At 45.8% G+C, this 16,213-nt stretch overlaps 1 protein-coding gene across 2 annotated transcripts in view; it reads left to right on the top strand.

The window, feature by feature from the left end:
- Zzef1 (zinc finger ZZ-type and EF-hand domain containing 1) overlaps positions 1-5,945 on the top strand; it is a 118,772-nt gene extending 112,827 nt beyond the window's left edge. For both annotated transcript variants that reach the window (XM_034506285.2, XM_034506286.2), the window contains exons 53-55: positions 1,121-1,274; positions 1,916-1,987; positions 3,442-5,945. In XM_034506285.2, the coding sequence (XP_034362176.1) occupies positions 1,121-1,274; positions 1,916-1,987; positions 3,442-3,522 (307 nt within the window). In that variant the 3' untranslated portion in view covers positions 3,523-5,945. The remainder of the gene's footprint in view (positions 1-1,120; positions 1,275-1,915; positions 1,988-3,441) is intronic.
- Positions 5,946-16,213: the final 10,268 nt, after the last annotated feature.

Here is a 16,213-nt window from a genome sequence, read left to right as displayed (position 1 = left end):
CTGGGGGGAACTCTCATGTTCCTTCCTCTGGCTCTTCATGCCAACAGCACTCAGGGTTCTCAGCACACAGGTCTGAGAAGGATTAGGCCTTCTCCTAGAGGCAAAAGTTCAGGTCCAGCAAGCTTGCAAGTATATTTTCTTTTTTATAATTGTATCTTTCTTCCTTCCTTCTTTCCTTCCTTCCTTCCTTCCTTCCTTCCTTCCTTCCTTCCTTCCTTCCATTTTTTTTTTTTTAAAGACAGGGTTTCTCTATGTAGTTCTGGCTGTCCTGGAACAAATTGTGTAAACCAGACTGGCCTCAAACTCACAGAGATCCACCTGCCTCTGCCTCCTGAGTGGGTGAGAGTAAAGGTAGGCAGTGCCACCACCCTGTGCAAGTATATTTTCTATTTTATAATTGAATATCAAAATGTTTGTCTTCCTTGTCCATTCAGTAGTTCCTTGTTTCTTTCATTTATACGTTTTATTTTATATGTGATATGTTGTACCTTGCTTTTTCCACTTAATAATTAGCTTAAGGCTGCATGGTATCTTACACCTGTAATTTTAGTATTTGAGAGGCTGAGGCAGAAGGATTGTGAAGACTTCAAGGACAGCCTTAGGGTACCAAGTGAAACAAAATAAAATACATTTGCCCAGAGGTTTTCTTTATAGGGACTATTTTTAAAAACACACAATAAGGGCCAACAAGTTAGCTTAGTGGGTTAAAATACTCCCACTGAGACTGATGGCCTCAGTTTGAGCCACAGAACCCACATGGTAGGAAGGAAGAACCAACTCCCACAAGTTATCCTCTGCTCACCATGTGCATGCTAGGGTACACACACTCCCCCCATAAGTAAACATATAAATAAATGATAAATAAATATAAAAACAGTTAAAAGAAAAACTGCAGTGACCCCTGTGAGCACACTTCCAGCCCTCTGGATTCTTCAGAGTCATTTTGGGGGGTTGGGCACTGTCCTCCTCCTTCTTTACTGTTGGTGACTGTGTGACCATTTCAGAGAGAAATGAGGTGGCTGTATTACTATGGGGTAGAAAAAGGAGAGCCTGACCTGCAGTTTCTTTCTTGGGTGGTCTACTTCTCAGTAAAAATGACCCTGTGCTTGTGCCCCCTCAGTGACCCCTGTGACCTTGGACTGTTGAAGCCCCTGTGGCAGCTCTTTACTCACATGGAGTATGGCCTGTTTGAGGATGTGACACAGCCTGGCATTCTCCTGCCCCTACACCGAGCCCTCACTGAGCTCTTCTTTGTCACCGAGAACCGTGCCCAGGTAAGGATGTGTCCACCTCTTGCCCTGAAGTCTGGGCAGAGAGGATTGTACCTCTATATGCTTTTACCAATTCCTGCTCATGGCAGGACTACTGTTACACCCAATCCTGCAAGGCCAGGTTATCTAGGCTGCACAAAGAGGCAGACCTGGGCCTACAGTCCAGCATTCCCAAAACACATACCCATATCCTCAACCCTGGAGGAGGGAACCTCAGGTCAACTTAGATTGCTTATTTTGTCTGGCCTATAGCCAAGGGGGGCTAGAGACTGCCTTAGACTGGCTCTTGACAACAGGGACTTCTGGAAAATCAAACAGATACATTACTCTTCCTCCTCCTCTTTCTTCTCCAAGGCACAATAGACTCATTGAATTGCCACATGAAAGGGCCTTTCACAAGTCCTTTGCCTGTCTTCCTCGGGAAGGCATGACAACAGTACTCTGCCTGGTCACCTTGTGTGCATCAGGGATAGCTCTGGAACCAGATCCCTGGTCCTTCCAGCTAGGCTTCTTCATGGCTGTAGAGTATATGGTGTCACAGGTGCCGTGAGCTTGCTTACCCCTGGAGGCTCCGTCTGCTTATGGGTTCCTCTGTTCAGCCCTCCTGCATTCTATCATTCAAGGAGCCTATGCTGTCTTTACAGGAGCTTGGCCTGCTGCAGGAGTACCTGCTGGCCTTAACCACCGAGGACCACCTTCTCCGATGTGCAGCACAGGTACCTCCTCCCTGTCCCCAAAGAGCTGGACTGTAAGTCACGTTGCTGTGACAGATAACACCACCTGACTTGCCGGAACTGGGGGTGGGGGATGTGAGAGTTACAGGACAGGACCAGACCCTGCCGGAGTTTACATGGGGCTCAGCTGCACTGCAGTCACTTCCTTCTGCTCTCAGAAAGAGCAGGGAGCCCCATTCATCACCGTCACTCATATTAAACTGTAGGGTCAGAAGACACCAGCAAGAATTTGTCTCTAAAAGCAAAACAGCCAGTGCCTTCACTTTAGTTGGCTGATCTTGGAAGTTTCCATAGATTTAGATTTCAGATATTTTTGGATTTTTTTGGATGTACTTTGCTTCCCTGGTAGGAAAACTACTCTTCTGACAGCTGTGCTTCTAAATGAGAGAGAACCCAGGGAAGCTGTTCCGTGTTACCTTGTATACATCAGTGTGTATCATTAAAGGTTGGACTTAAGTGTCTAAATTTGAACACTGCTTAAACATTTATATATCAATTCAATTTTTAAGACAGTAGTAAACACATTTCATGTTAATGTGTTTTGGGAAAAATCTGTTCAAAACAAAATAATTTTGAGGAGAATGGCCCTAGTTCCATTTTTGCAGACTTCTTTAATGTCTGCCTCAACAAAAGACAGCTGGACTCTTGAACTCATCTGTCCAGTACTCATCCTGGAAAAGGAAGTATTGTGCCCTAGATGAGAGCAGACAGGTGTGGGATCCACCGCTCATAGAACTTTACTCAGGTAGGCATCCTCCTGGGACTCTTCCCAGAGCCCAGTCCTTCACGGAAGCCTCTCTGGAAGGCTAGAAGTGTTTTGCTCAAAACTGGGGCTTCCCTACCAAAGCAGGGGAAAAGCATGTGGGGCTCTGAGACCTCTTAGCGGCCATCTACACTGGTACCATGGCCCTTGCCTTCTTGATGTACTATAAGAGATTTTGATGTGTGGCTGCTTTGGTTCCAGCTTTCTCTCCTGTGGACTTGACTGGCCCTCATGCTTGCCCCAGGAATATCTAGTCCCCCTTCCCCTGGGACCCTCCCCACAGCTGGCCAGTTTCTTCACTGCTGTTCTGCCTTCTAGCCATGTCCTTCTGGGACAGCCGCTTCTCCAACACTGTGAGCTCCTCACGGGTACCTCTCCTCCAGCACTGGCTGTTCATTTGTGTGAACCTCTGTGCTTCCTTTCTGTACTTTTATATGGTTTTCCCAGACCCCTGCCTCAGCAATGAGACTACTACCATGGCCCATGGTTACTTACTACCTACCCCAGGGATTTCCTGTGGGCTTTAGCTTTGTTTTCTTTCTCAGTCTACCTGTGAGCCACTGGTAGGGAAACTGCCTCTAGCTCACCTTATCACCCTCCAGCTGCAGACTTAGACTCAAGGAGGAGGAAGTCAGTGGTTCCTGATGTTGGTAACTGCTCTTTCCCTCCACAGGCTCTGCAGAACATTGCTGCTATCAGCCTGGCCATCAACTACCCAAACAAGGCCACCCGCCTCTGGAATGTTGAGTGTTAGCCTCAGTGTGATATGCATGGACTTGATAATTTGTCTACAGGGGTTTATAGCAGACCTCCAACCTTGCTCAGGAAACCCCTGCAGCCTCTGCACCCAGCTCTCTTTGAGCCCACCCCCTGCTCCCATCTGGATGCCAAGCAGCCGCCTCATCAAAAGGCCCACTGTGCAGGTGCCACATGTCCAAGAAGGCACAGCAGTGCAGAGTGCCTCAGAAAGAGCCATCCAGAGGCCTTGGAAAGTTATTCAGAGAATAGAGAATAGAGACCAGTCTCCTCCAGGGGAGTCACAGCACTGAAGACCTGGAAGCAGTCTCTGAAAGGATTCTGTCTCCACTGAGTGGGAGCTGCCTAGGCTTGCCATCAGGAGAAGGCATCATCCACCCAGAGCTACCTTTGCAGTAAGACTTGCAGTTGCAGCAGCAGTGGCCCAGTTGAGAAACCAGCCCACAACCAACATGAGCACCTGCCAGCCACCTCCAGTTCCCAAGCAATCTTCATCATGCCACACAGCTCAGCTGGCCAACTCACAGTGAGAGCAAGTGCCCTTGGGAACAGCTGACAGACTGCTTGTCACCCATGCAACAGCTCCTAGCACATATCTGTGTTTCTTCACTTGTTTTAGTATGTTTTGGTTTCCCCCTCATGTTTTTAGAAGAGAACCACACCGACTCCCTGAGAGGTCCCCTAGGGAATGCCCAGGGACAAACTAGCATTTGTGGAAGTGACAGAAGTGAAGTGATTCTCCAGCACCTGCAGTGCCAGCAGTGCCCTCAGAGGAGCCCTTGTTCAGGAGTCAGGACGCACCTGATTATCCTTCTGCTCCAAGGCCATGGTGATCGGCACACCGACCGCCTTGGACCTCTCACCTGGTTATTTAGCCATCCCCTGTCTAGCAATAACTACATTAGTTCTAGTGAATGCTTTTGCATTTTTCCTTGTGTGGCTTTAGCATTGCCCTGAAGTGCTTAGGACTTTTTTTTCCCCAAAGCCACAGAGTGTGATGTTGGGTCAGCATCAGGCCGTGAACTTTCAGGAAGAAGGAATCCTGAGGCATCTGCTACTGAAGTGCAGGTATCTGGGCCAGAGGCACGTCCCACCTCACGACACCCCACCTCACAGGCCTAATGCAGAAAGGCTCCTAATAGCCAGGGCCACAGTTGGCTGGCTTGTGCTGTGGCCAAGCTTGCCCCTCTGGCCTCTGAAGACCCTTCTGGGAGTAGGCAAGAGACTGCATTGGCAGAGCCTGAGCCTGCGGGTGTGGGAGCATCTTGTGCAAAGGTGCTATGCCGTCTGGCACCACTTCCTGCCCAGTCATAGAATTAGGTTATCTGATGAACTCCAGCACACAGGAAACATGGCCACAGAACAGGAGGGGATGGGTTATAAAAATACAGAAACAAATGGAGTGACCTATGGTCCACCACCCTGACATCAGAGGGAACTTGGTCCAGGTCCCATGGGACATGGTGCATGCCAGCCCAGAGGAACAAATCTTTTTCTCATCTTTTGCTCTTTGCCAAAGCACCTGAGCTTTGCAAGCTCCCTAAACCCCAGAGAAGGCCCCTGTTGCATGCCATTCCCTCCAAGTAGGTCTCAGAGGAGAGTCAGAACAAGTCTCCATGCATGGTGAAGAGGCCTCACTCAGATAACACAGCAGTTAAAAGAGGATGGGGGAGGAGATGGCATACTCACACCTCTCCATACCTCAGACTGAGTAGAGAGAGCAGATGGGCAGGGCAGGGCAGGGCAAGGCCTGAGGCCTCCCTTGGGACAGTGGCCCCAGCTCTCCTCCCACCCTTCCATCAGGAAGAGCAATTGTAAATAAGTGCTGGACTCCATAGCTCCTCTCCATTCACTGCTTGCTTTTCTCTCCCTGTGCTTCAGTTTGCATAGAATGAGCTTAAGTTTGCCCTTCACACACCACAGTTGCACTCTACAGGGTCCCTCCTGACCTGGCCACCTGCAGCCCACTGCCTCTGCTTTTCTAGGCCTCTGGGTGGCACTGCTGAGCCAAGCCAATGTCTCCTGACCCCAGCCAGGGCAGGAGGTCCCAAAAGGATTTTCATCAAGGCCAATGTCCCCTTGACTCTTAGGAGGCAAGACAGCCTGGACCGGGACAGAACTGGCAGGCATAAGGGGTTGTGGAAACACGTGCCTAATCTATAAAGAATTCTGTTCCAAATCATATATATTGTACAGACACTGTTCTAATGAGAGGAGTGACTTATTTTCATCATCGTTTTTAATTTGTTTTCTTACGGGTTTACGATTTTGAATTTTTCTTATTTGGTTGAGAGAAAGAATTTTGATTATATCAGCTGAGTGAGTTCAGCCTGTAAAAAGAAGGTTTTAAGTTGTGGATAAGATATGCAAATGAAGAGAAATATATTGTAAAAATTCTATATAAAAAAAAGTACAACTCTGTGTGGATTTTTCCCTTTTCCCTTCCCTGCCCCCTTACCCCTGTGGAAGAACCTCGCTGTATCCCCCAGGCTGCCTAAGACTCACAGTCCCCTGCCCATGTCTCTCATGCCTGGCCCTTCAGTTTCTCTTATGAAATATACTTTGAAGTTTATGCCCAGACAAACAGATGGGATTTACAGAACCTCATCACTGCCTGCTTGTGGGAAGGAGTCCAGAAGATCCCTCAGGGGCCCAGCCTCTGTTGGCTAAATTGTGAGCCTTGCCCTTCACTGTGACCATCCAAGGGATAGTGCCTTCCTTGGGTACCATCCTAGTAATCTCATTTCTGTCTGTGGGATGCTTCCTTTTCATTTTCCTCTTGCAGTCAGGGTGGCTGTGAGCCATTCTTGTCACAGAAACACTGATACCTGCTAGGAGCCTCTAGGGCAGTGGTTCTCGGCCTGTCACAACACCTTTGGAAGTCAAATGATCCTTTCACAGGGGTTGCATAACAGATATCCTGCATATCAGATATTTACATTAACAATAATAGTGGCAAAATTATATTTATGAAGTAGCAATGAAAATAATTTTATGGTTGGGGTCACCACAACGTGAACTATTTTAAAGGGTGGCAGCATTAGGAAGTCTGAGAGCCACTGTGCTGTGAGCATTCTTGCTCCCATTGAGTTGACAAAGCACTGGGCTGGGAGACACCACTGTAGTCTGCTGCCATCAGATGAGAAGCAGGGAGCCAGGGAGCCAATACACAGCTGTTAAAGCAGGAAGCTAGGCGTGGATTCCTGACAGCATTGTCTGAGCACCTACTGAGGAGCACTGGGAGGATAGAGGACAGGGAGAAGAGTGCTTGTGGTTGGCTGGTCTCTTCCCACTTGCCAATGGAAATTTTTTCTGGCCCAAATTTAGGCAATAGTTTAAATTTACAAAAAAAAAAAAATATATATATATATATGTGTGTGTGTGTGTGTGTGTGTGTGTGTGTGTGTGTGTGTGTGTATGTATGTATGTTCCAGGAAGAGCTACATAGTCCTATTAAATAGGGGTGTGTGTGTGTGTGTGTATGTGTGTATGTGTGTGTGTGTAATGTATGTATGAAAATGTTTCACTGCTAAAGTTTTTCAAGCCTTCAAGAGTTTAGGAGCCACTGAGATGACTCAGTGGATGAAGGGGCTTGCAGCCCAGCCTGATAACCTGAATTTGAACTCAGAAAGAGAAGAGAATGGAGTCTTAAAAGTTATCTTTTAACATCCACATACAGAGACTAGATAGATAGATAGATGGATGGATGGAAGGAAGGAAGGAATTTTAAAATAACAATGTATGAGAAGAAAATGTATAAACATTTCCTGAATGGTAGAAAGGCCACTGACAAGGTCCAGTCAAACAAATGGCAGACATCAGCAAATTCTTTCTTGGGTTCTTGGCTATTGTAGCTTCCCTTGGCTCAAAGGGAATTTTTGGAAGTACCATTCCAGAATTCAGTGAGCTTTCTCGAGATTTAAGTTAAATTCCAAACTAAATTTACTTGTGTGTGTATGCATCCACAAGCATACCACACTGAATTTGTGAAGGTGATAAGACACCGTCAGAGAATCTCTTCTCCCTCACCAGGGTCCCAGGGAGCAAACTCAGGTCGGTAGGCCTGGCAGTGAGTGTGTTTACCTGCTAAGCTGTCCCACTGGCCCCAGACTAACTCAATTGAAAAGAATTCACCAGCCTACAAAACTGAGATAGCTAAGGATTGCATCTGACTGGGCAAAGAGAGACTCCATGGCTTGAAGGTAGGAGGTCAGCCCGTCAGTCTGTCTGTCCTTGCCTCTCCTAATCTTCCAGGATTTTTACTCACAGGGATAGTTGCTGTTGCCCATGATAGTTCTTGTTGTTGTTGCCACGTCATGGGAGACTTCTGTAAATTGTCAGCCACAATTTGCCTTCATGTTTAAAAAGCTACTTGGGAGACTCATGTTCTTGTGGGCTGTCAACTCAGAACTGCTGAGCAACATGTATCCATGACAACTGGGCAGATGCCATGCCTGGGAAATCCCCACGTAGCCACTGTGAGTCCTGTCAACACAGCTGCTCAGCCACTGCACCAGGTGAGATACCCTAAAATATGGTGGGGAGACTGTTCATTAGGACAGAAATTCACAGCAGAAGTGAAAAGAAACAGCTGACTAAAATGCCTTTTACATTTTAAATTTAATTTTTAAAGTTGACACATTATTGTACATTTGAATCAGGTGTGATGTGATCTCCTATGTTGTCTTGTTTGCAGCCATGGCTTCCCACATACTAAACAATCATCTGGCCACTAAGCTTTCTATATTTTTTTTACTTTAAGGTCTAAGTTCTCTAGGATGGCCTTGATCTTGCAAACCTCCTGCCTCAGGCTCCCAGATAGTGAAGATTATCACAGTCCTGCCTGTCCAGGTCCCGCTTACCATTCACTGAGTTGGAAACATTGAGAAACCTCTGTAGGGAGTAGAGCTTAGGAGTAGAGTGCGTGCTTAGCCCTCACTATCCAGTACCTCCTCAAAAAAAAAAAAAAGGTCTATACAAGCTGTCTTAAAATAGCTGTCAGCCATTGCTATTATGTACTCGTGAGCATTGGAAGCTTTTCCTCCTGGGAAATTTTCATCTCTTCACTTGGTGACAATTCTTTTCAACTCCACCTTTCTAGACTTTTTTTTTTTTTTTTTAATTATTTTATGTGCCTGCATGTATGCATGTGGTGCTTGGATATGCCAGAAGAGGGCATCAGCTCCCCTAGAACTGGCATTACAGGGCTTTTCACCATCACTTGGGCACCAGGAACCAAGCCCTGGTCCTCCACAAGAACGGCCAGTGGGCCGCCACATCCAGCTTGATCTAATTTCTTCAGCTCAGCCTTGCCTCCAAAAGTTCCCACCACATCCCCAGTCTCATGAGCTGGGAACCAAGTCTGTGGAGGACAGTTCCTACCCAAACCATTGGTAATGTTCAGATGTCCTTAGCCCAAAAGCTCATGCCCATCTCCTCATGCAAACTGTCTTCAGTACATCGCTTAAGACTCTCCAGAGTCTCAGCCATTCCATTGTTACTCAAAAAACCCAAATCTAAAGCATCTTCAAAGATTAAAGATAAACTCTGAGTTGTGAGCCCCTACAAAGTTGAAAAATCAAATTACATACTTCCAATATCCAGTAACATGTTTTATATGTTTCCATACCAGAAGTAAAAGGGACAGGTGTAGACAGGCAGAATGGAACTGCAGAAGGCTGGAACCCAGCCTGGCAGATATTAAATCCTGTACCTCTGACATCTGAAGCATGTGACCGGATGATACAGGCCCCAATATGGCCACGCTGGCTTTAGCACATGTGGCCTCTCCTGGGCTGGCTCTGCTCACTGCTTGCAGCTTTCCTCAGCGGATGTCCTTATTCCCAGTGTCCTCAGCTTCCTGAGTTCTGTGTTGCAACCTAGGCAGTCTCAGAGCCTAGTTCATGCCTTTGCTGCTGACAGGAATTCTGATCCTGGAACACAGAACAGAGTCTCACAAGCTTTCCTTTCAAATCTGGGTAAAAGACTCTATGGCCCACAACATTTATATTCTGCATGCCCACAAAAACCAGCCATGCAGATGACAATAGATTCTGCCACCAACTTGAGTAATAGCCAAGCCCCACTAGAGATGGTGGAAGCTATGGCCTCTGAGTGGCTAACCAGAAGGACACTTCTGTGGGTGACCCTTGTAAGAACTCTTCAGAGTTTTTCCAAGTGATTGTACTTCTTCACACCTTCAGAGCCTTTGAGCCTCTGATGGATGCTGTCTGGTTAGCTCTTGAGGTGCCCCCAAGGAACCTGTGGTCCAGGTGCACAGAACTTGTTTGCTTTTTATTCTCTTTAACCATCTCTTCCTTGGGGGTAACTTTAACCATACACCTTTTCTGACAAAGTTGCAAGGTTTTCAGGTCTTCCCATTCTTCCTTTTCATTCTTGATTCTTAATGTAAACCTGGCTAAAGCCAGCTAGAAAAAGACTAAGTACCAAGCTGTCTTAAAATTTTCTCCATCTGGGCCAGGTGTGGTGTTTCATACTTTTGACCGCAGCACTCAGTCGGCAGAGACAGGAGATGTCTCTGAGTCCAGGCCAGCCTGGTTGACATAGTGAGTTAGTGAGTTCCAGGCTAGCCAAAGCTGTATAGAGATAAACATGTCTCACAAAATTTTTCTTCTCTATCTGATTAATTAGTCTACCACTTTTAAATTTAGCCTGCTACAAAGTCTCAGGGCCTGAGCAAACTATAGAAAATTTTTTTGCCCCAATGCAGCATTGTCTTAGTTACTACACTATTGTTCTGAAGAGAAACCATGACCAAGGCAACTCTTTTAAAAAAAATTTACTTTATTTTATTTCTTTTATTTTTGGTTTTTCAAAACAGGGTGTCTTTTTATATCCCTGGCTGTCCTGAATTCACTCTGTAGACGAGGCTGCCTGCCTCTGCCTTTGAGTGCTGGTATTAGAGGTATGTGCACCACCACCCAGCTAAAAGAAAGCATTTAGTTAGGGGCTTGCTTACAGTTTCTGAGGGTTAGTCCATGATCTTCATTGTGGGAAACAGTCAGGCATGGCTCTATAGCTGAGGGCTCTACAATCCTGACCCATGGGCAGCAGGCAGAGACAGACAGACAGACAGACTGACTGACTGGAGTGGTATTTGAAACCTCAAAGCCCAACCCAAAATGACACACTTCCTCCAACAAGGAGGTATAACACTTCTTAATCCTTCCCAAATGGCTCCACTAACTGGAGATCAAGAATTCAAACATTCAGTCTATGGGGGCCACCCCCATTCAAATCACCACAAACATGAATGGCTTCTAATCCTCTGGGAGTCAGGTTCCTGTCTGAAACTTCCTGAACAATTTTTATTGTTCACAACTTTATCAGCATTCTGGACTTCTGAGTTCTCACCACTGTGGATCACTAGACTGCTTACAGCAACCTAGGGTTTCTCCATCACTTCTCCAGAATTTTTCCAGATTCCACAGGTCAGTTCCAAGTTTCTAAACCACATGGTCAGGCAGTACTGGCAACACTACCTGGCAGGTACCAGCCTTCTGTATTGGCCAAACTTTTCATCACTTTGACAAATACTCCAGAGAAACAGCCTAAAGGAGGAAAGATTCGTTTTGGCTCACAGCTTCAGAGCTTCCCGCCCCTGGTTTTCTGGCTTCTTATTCAAAGCCTCATGGCAGTGGATGAATGAAGCAGCTTACCTCATGGTGGCCAGGAAGAGAGAGGAGACAGGAAGGGTCCAGGCATGAGGTATAACATTCAAAATCATGTGTGCCCAGTGACCTATTGTGACAATTTGAATAAGATGTCACTTGTCTGAAGCATCTGAATCTTGGTTCCCAGATGGTGACTGTTTGGAAAGAATTAGGAGAATGTTACCTTGTTAGAGGCAATGTGTCACAGAGGCAGACTTAAAGAGGCCTCACTACTTCCTACCACCCCCACTGTGCTCTCTGCCTCCTGCTTTTGGGTCTAGATGTGAGTTCCTGCCACAATGCCTTTGGTCTGCCATCAGTGACTCTAACCTACTTAAATTCTATTATAAGTTGCCTTAGTCGTGATTTTTGTCACAGCAATAGAAAAGTAATGGCAGCATCTGTGTCACTAAGGAAGGCTTTACATCTTCAAGTTTCATTATTTCCTAAAATAGGGCCACCAACTAAGCATCAGGCTTTTGGCCTATGAGCCTATGGGGGACATTTCATATTGAAACCATAATGTTTCTCAACCATAAGGGAATGAAATTGGAAACCCACTGTTACTCTGTTGACATATTTTAATGTATTGAATCTTTGATGATCTCATACAATGTAGTTTGATCATATTTACCCTTCAGCCCTCTCCCCAGTTCTTCTCTCTCTCTCTCTCTCTCTCTCTCTCTCTCTCTCTCTCTCTCTCTCTCTCTCTCACACACACACACACACACACACACACACACACACACACACACACACACACACAAAACCCATTCAGTCCAATTTGTGCTGCCCATAATCCTGAGTATGGGACCACTCACCATGGAACCTACCATCAACCTACCAGGACCCAAACCCTTAAAGAAATGGACTACCTTGCTAAGAAGCCATTAACTGTCCATAGCTCCTCAGTTAACCGTCCATAGCTCTTCAGTTGTAAGTGGGGACTCATGAACTCTTTCCCCAATGCTTGAATGATGGCCAGACAGCTGGCTTAGTCTGTGCAAGCAGTCACAGCTGCTGTGCACATAACAATGTACAGAAGACACTGTTTACTCTGCTTCTCCCCAACCTCTGGCTCCTATAATCTTTCTTTGTCTTCTACAGTGGTCCCTAAGCCTTGGCTGGGATATGAGACAGATATCCCATATACTGGTGAAACTTAAGAAACTCAAATACACGGATACAAAAACACTTAAGGAGAATAGAGAAGAGGCGGGGCAAGAGGAGGGAAATCCACTCCTAATTGATAAGTGACATCTATCTGTGTCATCCTGGGAAGAGAACTCAAGCTCAGAGGTTTGGAGCCAGCCTGAACAAGTCAGACCCTATCTCTTCAAAACCAGACATTTTGAAGAAAGCATTCCCAAATAACCAGTGTGTAAGAAGAAAAATTAAATAACTTAAAATGGATGGAAACGAAGGCACAAAATGCCCGAAAAACTGTTTGGAATACACCTGAGTTAGTGTGTAGAAGGAAATTAAAGTTTCATATGGGTACATTCTAAGAATCCTACCTGAAGACCATGAGAAAAGGGAAGCAGACAGCGCCTAAAAGAAGCAGAGTACAAACTGACATAGACATCAAGGAAACAGAGAAAGTTGGACACTGTGGGTCAGAACTTGAAGGGCTGAGGTCGTTGGCTCATGAATTTCAGACCAGCTACATAGACCCTGGGTGGGCAGGGGGATGGTGGGCAAAGAAAGAATAAGTGAAAGAGGAAGGAATAGGGGAGGAGGGTAGAAGAAGGAGAAAAAGAAAAAGGAATACAAACAGTAGAATAAGAAAAACCAAACTAAATGTCAGTTCTTTGATTCATCTTTTATCCTGCAACATGGTCTCGTGTAGCCCAGGATTGCCTCCAACTTACTATATACCTGAGGATGACCATGAGTTCATCTACCTGATGATGGGATTGCAGACCTGAGTTACCATGCTTGGTGTGGTGACAATCAAGTTTCACAGGGTTCAACCCATGGGCCTTGGCCCCATGCTTCTGGTCTTCTCTGAGGGACAACATCATAGCAACAAGAAGAAGTGGAAGAGAGGGTGGAAAATTAAAAGACCTTTGCTGTGTTGACCAAGAAAAGAAACAAAAATACTCAAATGGCCAAATCAGAAATGAATGGGAGAAGAGGGGTCCTAGCAATAAAAAGGCTGAGACAAGAGGATTAGCTTAGGGGTTGAGGTCCAGCCTGGGCAATATGTGAGATCCCATTTCAAAAAGACAGGAAAAAAAAAGAGAGACAATTGTTCCTATTCTAAAGTATCTTCCATAGTTTCATATACTGAACTCTTGGCTCCACCTTCTATTTTAGGAGGTTCTAGAAGCTTCAGGAAGTAGGGCCTAGCTAGAGGGTGTAGGTCACTAAGGGGCCTTGGGGCTTTTTTTTTTTTTTTTTTTTAATTTATTTTGTCTCAGGCCTCTCTCTCTTTCCTTCCTAAGGTAAACAGCCATCTCTTCTACACAGTCCTTTTGCCATGATGCTCTGTCTCATAGAAGCCTAGGAGCATGGTGCCAAGGCCCATGGCTTGAACTCTCTGAAGCCATGGGCTAAAACTCTTGTCTTGTGTTATTTCTGTCAGGTATATGGGGACATAATGACCAGGTGACTAATATGGAATGGCAGGTCACTGCCTGTTTTAGTTAGGGTTTTACTGCCGTGGACAGACACCATGACCAAGGCAAGTCTTATAAGGACAACATTTCATTGGGGCTGGCTTACAGGTTCAGAGGTTCAGTCCATTATTATCAAGGCAGGAACATGGCAGTATCCATGCAGGCATGGTACAGCAGGAGCTGAGAATTCTATGTCTTCATCCAAAGGCAAATAGGAAAAGACTAGCTTCCAGGCAGCTAGGTAGAGGGTCTTAAAGCCCACACTCACGGTGACATACCTCCAAATAGTGCCACTCCCCAGCCCAAACATATTCAAACCACTACATTTCAGTCCCTGACCCCCATAGGCTTGTTCAAACACATGAGTCTATAGGGGCCATACCTACCTATAGCATAATGCAAAATACATTTAGTCAACTTCCAAAGTTCCCATAGTCTATAGCAATCTCAACAATGTTAAAAGTCCAAAGTTCAAAGTCTCTTCTGAGTTCTATCCAATCACTTAACTGTAATCCCCAAAGGAAGACATGAAACCAGCTAGGCAAATTCCAAACTCTGCATCTCTGTGTCGAAGCAGTCTTCAGATCTCCAACTCCTTTTTCATCTTTGTTGACTGCAACAAACTTCTCTCTCCTGGGCTGGTTCCACTCCCTGTTAGCAGCTTTCCTCAGCAGGTATCCCACGGCTCTGGCATCTAGAACATCTTGGGGTCTCCAAGTGAACTTCAACTTCACAGCTTCTTGTTCCAATGTCTGAGATCCACACATAATCTTCTGGGCTCCTCCTAAGGGCTGGAGTCACTTCTCAAGCTCTGCCCTCTGTAGCACTCTAGGCTCTGGTTGACCCATTCCACTGCTGCTTTTGTTCTTGGTGATCAACCTATGGTACTGGCATCTCCAATACTCTGGGGTCTTCCGGCTGCAACTAGGCTTCATCAATAGCCTCTCATAGACTTCATGGTGCCAAGCCTCAACTCCTTTGCATGACCCCATCAGTCCTGGGCCTTCAACTCTAATTCAGGCTGCACCTTCACCAGTGGCCTTCCATGGCCTCTCACAGTGCCAAGTCTCAGCTGTTCTTCATGACCCCTCATGCTTCAGAACCAGTACCACCTGGGTGACTCTTACACATTACCAAGTACGGCTGCAGCAGGAAGTACAACCTTGACTATCTCTGGAACACAGCTTCTTGTGCTCTCAGAAAACACTTCACAGAAGATTTCACCTCAGTGATGCTGGTTTTTTCTTAACCACCACTAATTCCTTAGCCCCAGCTAACCAGTGTCAGTTGTACCAGTAATCCCTCCTCGTTTTCACTCTAAAGCCAGAGCCACATGGCTGAAGCTTCGGAGTTCTGGTGCTTGCAGGAGCTGGAACATGGCCCCCTTGGTCTGTTCTCCCTCACTGCCTAAGCTTGGCTGTCCTGGATCTTGCTCTGTAGATTGACCTTGAACTCAGAGACCTGCTTGGCTTTATCTCCTGGGATTAAACATGTGTACCATCATGCCTGAGCCTAAATTTAGGGTAGGATCTTGCCCCAAAGTGCCACTCCCTTACTTCTGTGTCCTAGAACATAGGATTCGGCTCTATTCTACTTCCTGGTACCCCTTTAATACTTAAATCATACATTTTGTATTTTTCCTTTCTCAGCTAGCTCCTTTTCATTAAAACTTGTGTCTTCCAGCCTCAGGATCAGGATCAAGGTGAGCCCTCTAATTCCAGATACAGTCAAGTTGACAACCAGGAATAGCCATTACAATGCCATCGTTAAAGAAATAAACTATGAACAAATACCATGAGCCAGGCAGTGGTGGCATCACACCTTTAATGCCAGCATTCGGGAGACAGAGGCAGGTGGATATCTGTGAGTTCAAAGCCAACCTGGTTTACCAAGCAAGTTCTAAGACAGCCAGGTCTATACAGAAAAACCCTGCTTTGGAAAACCAAAAGAAAGAAGAAAAGAAACACTGGCTATGAACAACTAACTATATGATAAGAAAATAGAAAACATAATATGGGCAGGTTTTTAAAGGACAATTATTAAACTGACTGGGAAAGAAATAGGAGTCTATATCAGTCTACTGCAAGTAAAGAGATGAAAATACCCATCCAATCACATCCTGCCCGACCACACAGCAGCAGGAGGGGTTCTAACAGACTAGTAAGAGAAAGTCAGCTTCACAGACTCTTCCAAAAGCAGGAGGGTGGCGCTTCCCACTTACTCTTTTTTTTTTTTTTTTTTTTTTTTTTCGAGACAGGGTTTCTCTGTATAGCCCTGGCTGTCCTGGAACTCACTCTGTAGACCAGGCTGGCCTCGAACTCAGAAATCCGCCTGCCTCTGCCTCCCAAGTGCTAGGATTAACCCACTTACCCTTCTTAGGTAATATTAGATACCC

Source organism: Arvicanthis niloticus, chromosome 6 (assembly GCF_011762505.2).
Source record: "Arvicanthis niloticus isolate mArvNil1 chromosome 6, mArvNil1.pat.X, whole genome shotgun sequence".
Classification (NCBI taxonomy): Eukaryota; Metazoa; Chordata; class Mammalia; order Rodentia; family Muridae; genus Arvicanthis; species Arvicanthis niloticus.
Note: the sequence above shows the minus strand (reverse complement) of the source record. Positions and strands in the feature narration are given on the sequence as shown.